This window comes from Aegilops tauschii, chromosome 7 (genome assembly GCF_002575655.3).
Source record: "Aegilops tauschii subsp. strangulata cultivar AL8/78 chromosome 7, Aet v6.0, whole genome shotgun sequence".
NCBI lineage: Eukaryota > Viridiplantae > Streptophyta > Magnoliopsida > Poales > Poaceae > Aegilops > Aegilops tauschii.
The window spans coordinates 587,454,607-587,462,574 of NC_053041.3; the positions used below are offsets into that span (position 1 = coordinate 587,454,607).

At 47.8% G+C, this 7,968-nt stretch overlaps 1 protein-coding gene across 1 annotated transcript; it reads left to right on the plus strand.

Moving 5' to 3' along the window:
* Nucleotides 1-6,321: 6,321 nt before the first annotated feature.
* LOC141027449 (uncharacterized) lies at nt 6,322-7,565 on the plus strand. Its single transcript, XM_073504480.1, has 3 exons — nt 6,322-6,513; nt 6,609-7,060; nt 7,196-7,565. Exons 1-3 carry the CDS (start codon nt 6,322-6,324, stop codon nt 7,563-7,565), a joined length of 1,014 nt encoding a protein of 337 aa, XP_073360581.1.
* Nucleotides 7,566-7,968: the final 403 nt, after the last annotated feature.

Here is a 7,968-nt window from a genome sequence, read left to right on the forward strand (position 1 = left end):
GTCACTATCACCAAGTTACTAGAACTTTGTGATGAACTATAATATGCAAGGGATAACGGAAACGATTCCCGAGCTCTTCGTGATGCTGAAATCGACGAAGGTAGAAATCAAGAAAAGCATCAAGTGTTGATGGTTGACAAGACTACTAGTTTAAAGAAAAGGGCAAAGGGAAGAAGGGGAACTTCAAGAAGAAGAGCAAGCAAGTTGCTGCTCATGTGAAGAAGCCCAAGTCTGGACCTAAGCCTGAAACTGAGTGCTTCTACTACAAAGGAAATGGTCACTGGAAGTGGAACTGCCCCAAGTATTTGGCGAATAAGAAGGATGGCAAAGTGAACAAAGTTATATTTGATATACATGTTATTGATGTGTACTTTACTAGTGTTTATAGCAACCCCTCAGTATTTGATACCAGTTCAGTTGCTAAGATTAGTAACTCGAAACAGGAATTGCAGAATAAACAGAGGCTAGTTAAGGGTGAAGTAATGATGTGTGTTGGAAGTGGTTCCAAGATTGATATGATCATCATCGCACACTCCCTATACTTTCGGGATTAGTGTTGAACCTAAATAAGTGTTATTGGGTGTTTGCGTTAAGCATGAATATGATTTGATCATGTTTATAGCAATACCGTTATTCATTTAAAGTCAGAGAATAATTGTTGTTCTGTTTACATGAATAAAACCTTCAATGGTCATACACCCAAGGTGAATGGTTTATTGAATCTCGATCGTAGTGATACACATATTGAAGCCAAAAAATGCAAAGTTAATAATGATAGTGAACCTTATTTGTGGCACTGCCGTTTAGGTCATATTGGTGTAAAGCGCATGAAGAAAATCCATGCTGATGGGCATTTGGAATCACTTGATTATGAATCGGTTGATGCTTGCGAACCATGCCTCATGGGCAAGATGACTAAGACTCCGTTCTCCGGAACAATGGAGCGAGCAACAAACTTGTTGGAAATAATACATACTGATGTATGCAATCCGATGAGTGTTGAGGCTCGCGGCAGGTATCGTTATTTTCTGACCTTCACAGATGATTTGAGCAGATATGGGTATATCTACTTGATGAAACATAAGTCTGAAACATTTGAAAAGTTCATAGGATTTCAGAGTGAAGTGGAAAATCATCATGACAAGAAAATAAAGTTTCTACGATCTGACCGCGGAGACGAATATTTGAGTTACGAGTTTGGTCTTCAATTAAAATAATGTGGAATAGTTTCACAAATTCATGCCACCTGGGACACCACAGCATAATGGTGTGTCCGAACGTCATAACTGTACTTTATTGGATATAGTGCAATCTATGATGTTTCTTACCGATTTACCACTATCGTTTTGGGGCTATGCATTAGAGACAGTTGCATTCACGTTAAATAGGGCACCATCTAAATCCGTTGAGACGACACTATATGAACTGTGGTTTGGCAAGAAACCAAAGTTTTCGTTTCTTAAAGTTTGAGGTTGCGATGCTTATGTGAAAAAGTTTCATCCTGATAAGCTCAAACACAAATTGGAGAAATGTGTCTTCATAGAATACCCAAAGGAGACTGTTGGGTACACCTTCTATCACAGATCCGAAGACAAGATATTTGTTGCTAAGAATGGATCCTTTCTAGAGAAGGAGTTTCTCTCGAAAGAAGTGAGTGGGAGGAAAGTAGAACTTGATGAGGTAACTGTACCTGCTCCCTTATTGGAAAGTAGTCCATCACAGAAATCTGTTCCTGTGACTCCTACACCAATTAGTGGGGAAGCTAATGATGATGATCATGTAACTACAGATCAAGTTACTACTGAACCTCGTAGGTCAACCAGAGTGAGATCCGCACCAGAGTGGTACGGCAATCCTGTTCTGGAGGTCATGTTACTTGACCATGACGAACCTACGAACTATCAGGAAGCGATGATGAGCCTAGATTCCGCGAAATGGCTTGAGGCCATGAAATCTGAGATGGGATCCATGTATGAGAACAAAGTGTGGACTTTGGTTAACTTGCCCGATGACCGGCAAGCCATAGAAAATAAATGGATTTTCAAGGGGAAGACGGACGCTGATAGTAGTGTTGCTATCTACAAAGCTAGACTTGTCGAAAAAGGTTTTTGACAAAGTTCAAGGTGTTGACTATGATGAGATTTTCTCACTCGCAGCGATGCTTAAGTCTGTCAGAATCATGTTAGCAAATTGCCACATTTTATGAAATCTGGCAAATGGATGTCAAAACTACATTCCTTAATGGATTCTTAAAGAAGAATTGTATATGATGCAACCAGAAGGTTTTTGTCGACCCTAAAGGTGCTAACAAAATGTGCAAGCTCCAGCGATCCATCTATGGACTGGTGCAGGCATCTCGGAGTTGGAATATACGCTTTCATGAGTTGATCAAAGCATATAGTTTTATACAGACTTGATGTGAAGCCTGTATTTACAACAAAGTGAGTGGGAGCACTACAGCATTTCTGATAAATATATGTGAATGACATATTGTTGATCGGAAATAATGTAGAATCTTCTGGAAAGCATAAAGCAGTATTTAAAAGGAGTTTTTCAAAGAAAGACCTCGGTGAAGCCGCTTATATATTGGGCATCAAGATCTATAGAGATAGATCAAGACGCTTGATTGGACTTTTACAAAGCATATATCTTGATAAAGTTTTGAAAAAGTTCAAAATAGATCAAGCAAAGAAAGGGTTCTTGCCCGTGTTACAAGGTGTGAAGTTGAGTCAGACTCAAAACCTGACCGCAGCAGAAAAATAGAAAGAGAATGAAAAGTCATTCCCTATGCCTCAGTCATAGGTTCTATAAAGTATACTATGCTGTGTACCAGACCTATTGTGTACCTCACCAAGAGTTTGGCAAGAGGGTACAATAGTGATCTAGGAGTAGATCACTGGACAGCGGTCAAAATTATCCTTAGTGGAATAGGGAAATATTTCCCGGTTATGGAGGTGATAAAGAGTTCGTCGTAAAGAGTTACGTCGATACAAGCTTTGACACCGATCTGGATGACTCTAAGTCTCGATCTAGATACATATTGAAAGTGGGAGCTATTAGCTAGAGTAGCTCCATGCAGAGCATTGTAGACATAGAAATTTGCAAAATACTTACGAATCTGAATGTGACAGACCCGTTGACTAAAATTATCTCACAAGCAAAACATGATCACACCTTAGTACTCATTGGTTGTTAATCACATAGCGATGTGAACTAGGTTACTCACTCTAGTAAACCCTTTGGGTGTTGGTCACATGTCGATGTGAACTATGGGTGTTAACCACATAAAGATGTGAACTATTGATGTTAAATCACATGGCGATGTGAACTAGATTATTGACTCTAGTGCAAGTGGGAGACTGAAGGAAATATGCCCTAGAGGCAATAATAAAGTTATTATTTATTTCCTTATTTCATGATAAATGTTTATTATTCATGCTAGAATTGTATTAACCGGAAACTTGATACATGTGTGAATACATAGACAAACAAGTGTCACTAGTATGCCTCTACTTGACTAGCTCGTTGAATCAAAGATGGTTCAGTTTCCTAGCCATAGACATGAGTTGTCATTTGATTAACGGGATCACATCATTAGAGAATGATGTGATTGACTTGACCCATTCCGTTAGCTTAGCACTTGATCGTTTAGTAAGTTGCTATTGCTTTCTTCATGACTTATAGATGTTCCTATGACTATGAGATTATGCAACTCCCGAATACCGGAGGAACACTTTGTGTGCTACCAAACGTCACAACATAACTGGGTGATTATAAAGGTGCTCTACAGGTGTCTCCGAATGTACTTGTTGAGTTGGCATGTATCGAGATTAGGACTTGTCACTCCGATTGTCGGAGAGGTATCTCTGGGCCCACTTGGTAAAGCACATCATTATAAGCCTTGAAAGCAATGTGACTAATGAGTTAGTTGCGGGATGATGCATTACGGAACGAGTAAAGAGACTTGCCGGTAACGAGATTGAACTAGGTATTGAGATACCAACGATCAAATCACGGGCAAGTAACATACCGATGACAAAGGGAACATCGTATGTTGTTATGCGGTTTGACCGATAAAGATCTTCATAGAATATGTAGGAGCCAATATGAGCATCCAGGTTGCGCTATTGGTTATTTACCGGAGACGAGTCTCGGTCATGTCTACATAGTTCTCGAACCCGTAGGGTCCGCACGCTTAACGTTCGGTGACGATCGGTAATATGAGTTTATGTGTTTTGACGTACTGAAGGTATTTCGGAGTCCCGGTTGAGATCGGGGACATGACGAGGAGTCTCGAAATGGTCGAGACATAAAGATCGATATATTGGACGACTATATTCGGACTTCGAAAAGGTTCCGAGTGATTCGGGTATTTTTCGGAGTACTGGAGAGTTACGGTAATTCGCCAGGGAGTACATGGGCCTTATTGGGCTTTAGGGGAAAGAGAGAGGGGAGGCTGCGCGCTCCCCCAAGGCTTAGTCCGAATTGGACTAGGGGGAGGGGCGGCGCCCCCTCCTTCCTTCTCTTCTCTTTTCCCTTTCCTTCACTCCTACTCCTACTACTTGGAAGGGCTCCTAGTTCTACTAGGAAAGGGGGAATCCTACTCCCGGTGGGAGTAGGACTCCCCTAGGGCGCGCCACAGAGAGGGCCAGCCCTCCCCCTCCTCCACTCCTTTATATACGGGGAGGGGGCACCCCTTGGAGACAGAACAAGTTGATCTGTTGATCTCTCCCAGCCATGTGCGTTGCCCCCCTCCACCATATTCCACCTCGGTCATATCGTAGCGGTGCTTAGGCGAAGCCCTGCGTCAGTAGCAACATCATCACCGTCATCACGCCGTCGTGCTGATGGAACTCTCCCGTGAAGCTCTGCTGGATCGGAGTTCGCGGGACGTCATCGAGCTGAACGTGTGCTGAACTCGGAGGTGCCGTACGTTCGGTACTTGGATCGGTCGGATCGTGAAAACGTACGACTACATCAACCGCGTTGTGGTAACGCTTCCGATTTCGGTCTAAGAGGGTACGTGGACAACACTCTCCCCTCTCGTTGCTATGCATCACCATGATCTTGCATGTGCGTTGGAAAATTTTGAAATTACTACGTTCCCCAACAGCCTGCAGCTCGGTCCGCGCCGCGACCGCGACGACCAGGACGGCGACCAGGGGCGCAGGTCATGGAAGAACGTCCTCCTCGGCCGCGGGTAGGGCAGAAAGGAGCTGGCTCCGACGAAGTCCAGGGCCCCCCTCCCCCCGCCACCATAGCCGCACGCCGGTCAGCCGGCACCAGGGCAAGTACGACCGCCGCAGCTCCCGCAGCAGCGGCAGCACCCTCAAGGCCACACCTCCTCTACCTCTCCTCGTCGACCAGCCCCCCCCCCCCCCCCGTGGCGGCGCCTGCTGGTGGCGGCAGGTCGGCGGGGCCCGTGGACCCTGTCACGGCCTTCTTTGACTCGTCTGACCACGTCCCTCCTTCGCCCCTCCGTGCCGGCAGCAGCAACGACAATCTTCAGGCAATCGATCAAGCCATCGCCGACACGCTCGCTGCCCCCCTTGAGTTTCTGTCCAGCTCCATCACCGCAGCTTGCCAGGCCCCCCAACGGCCGTCTCCACCAGGCTCCAGGTCGGCGCGGTGACCCAGCAAGTGCTCCAGCTCCAGCTGGACAGCAACGCTGACGCGTCAGCTCCAGGCCACCCCCTCTTCACCGACGCCCCGGCTCCGATCCTCCCCACCGCCCCAGCCAGACGCTCCTCTGCCCCCCCAAAAGCACGAGTCTGCGCCACCCCAACCAGGCAGAGTACACGGCAGGCAGCAACCAACTCCAAGGTGCCGGTGACACAACGCGCCTCGCTACTGCTCGTGAAGAAGTTGGGCCTGCTGGGGCCAAAGGAGGCCATGACGGCTCAGGTTGCCGAGGCGCTGATCAAGCGCTTCGACGAGCCCCTCACCGACGACGACATCTCGATCATCGCCAAGCTCACCCGCCTCGACCCATAGGCGCTACACATCGCCGGCGGCATGGCCGGACCGGACGGAGAGGCTGCAACTGCAGCTAACTAGCTATGTTAGACCATCATAGTTTTACATTTAGCCAGCAGTGATCGGCCTTAAGCCATTCCAAGTTAGGATTAATGTTAGATCTCTGTAGTCTCCGTGTTTGGTTCTGTTGGCCCGCTTCGCGCCAGAGTCTCTTGGGGTCTGTTGGTGGTCTCTGGCGCACCCGGGATAGGATGGATGTGTACCTGTATTTGCTTTGCATCAATGAAATTCAAATGCTGCTGGAGATTCTGCTTGTGCCCAATGATTAGCACGCCCATTTCCATCATGAGTTGGAACGTCAGAGGCCTAAATTCGTCGGCGAGAAGATTTGCTGTCAAAGAGCTCGCTGAATCTCATAGGACCTGCATCCTATGCCTGCAAGAGACAAAGCTTGAAGCCTGGTCTACTGAAATTGTCCGTGAGCTAGGTGGAAGTACCTTGGATAGCTGTGCGGTCCTGCCGGCCATGGGCACCACGGTGGCGCAGCAATCTTGTGGAATAAACAACTGCTAGACCTAGCCACGCACGCTGTTGGCGCTTTCTCAATCACGGCCAGGGTCTCTGTCATTCAGAGCAACTGCTCGTTCTGGTTGACGACGGTGTACGGCCTGGTCGACGACGCCCTCAAAGACTCCTTCCTAGCTGAACTAGTTCAGGCGGCTCCACCGGCAGGGCAACCATTGCTGATCAACGGAGATTTCAACATCATTCACAAGGCCAGGGACAAGAGCAACCTAAATCTGAACAGAAGGATCATGGGGCAGTTCAGGAGAGCGATCGATACAGCAGGTCTGAAGGAAATAAAATGCAAGAACAGGCGGTTCACCTGGACAAATGAGAGGACAAATCCGACAATGGTTAGCATTGACAAGGTGTTTTGCAACATAGAATGGGACAATCTCTTCCCCTCGCACATGCTCATGGCCGCGTCGACTGCCTGCTCTGACCACTGCCCGCTCCTCTTGGCTGACGCAGCTGTGCCCAACTGGAAGGCTACATTCAGATACGAGTCTTACTGGCCGCGGTTTCCACACTTCAGGGAAACGGTCGAACGGGCCTGGCTGCGGCCAGTTGACTGCACATGCCCCATGGCCAGACTGAAGATCAAGATGTAGCGAACAACCCATGACCTGAAGATTTGGTCCCAATCATTATTCAGCGATGCAAAAATTCAGTTTCACCTGGCAGCAAAGATCATCCTTAGGCTCGACATTGCACAAGAAAAGCGCCAGCTGACCACGGTGGAATTCAACCTGCGCAAGCAACTTAAGCAGAGGATTGTGGGGTTGGCTGCGATCGAGCGCGCGCGTAAAAGGCAAGCTGCTAGAATCACCTGGCTCCAGGCTGGAGATGCCAGAACAGCATTTTTTCAGGCCAAGATCAACGTGAGACGAAGGAAGAACTTCATCCACTCTCTGCAGACCGACTCGCACACAGCAACCTCGCACGCTGATAAAGCAGCCGCCGCTCATGATCACTTTGTTAACCTGCTGGGCACCAAGCGGGACCGTGGTTGCGCCATAAACTAGGATGGGATCGACCTGCCTTCTGTCAGCAACGCTGGCCTGGATAACCCCTTCGCAGAACAGGAGGTTTGGGCTGCTGTCATCGCCTCGCCTGCAGACAAGGCACCAGACCCGGATGGTTTCTCGGGCAACTTCTTTCGCACTTGCTGGAGCACCATTAAGATCGATATCATGGCGGTGTTTGACCACTTCTACAGCCTGGGGGGGGTACCTTCTCCGCCCTAAACTCTGCCATGATCACTCTGCTGCCGAAGAAAGACGGGGCTACCTGCATGCGCGACTTCAGACCAATCAGCCTCATTCATTTGATCGCCAAGTTGATCTCTAAAGTTCTGTCAATGAGATTCGACAGTCATCGGGACGATCATCTCCCCGGCGCAGTCAGCTTTCCAGAAGACAAAGTGCA

Bases quoted from the DNA above. Each gene is read 5' to 3' on its own strand.
- LOC141027449 (XM_073504480.1), top strand. From the start codon at position 6,322: ATGAGTTGGAACGTCAGAGGCCTAAATTCGTCGGCGAGAAGATTTGCT. The intron at 6,514-6,608 runs GTGGCGCAGCAA...TCTGTCATTCAG, and splicing joins TGCCGGCCATGGGCACCACG to AGCAACTGCTCGTTCTGGTT. The intron at 7,061-7,195 runs GTTTCCACACTT...ATCATTATTCAG, and splicing joins TACGAGTCTTACTGGCCGCG to CGATGCAAAAATTCAGTTTC.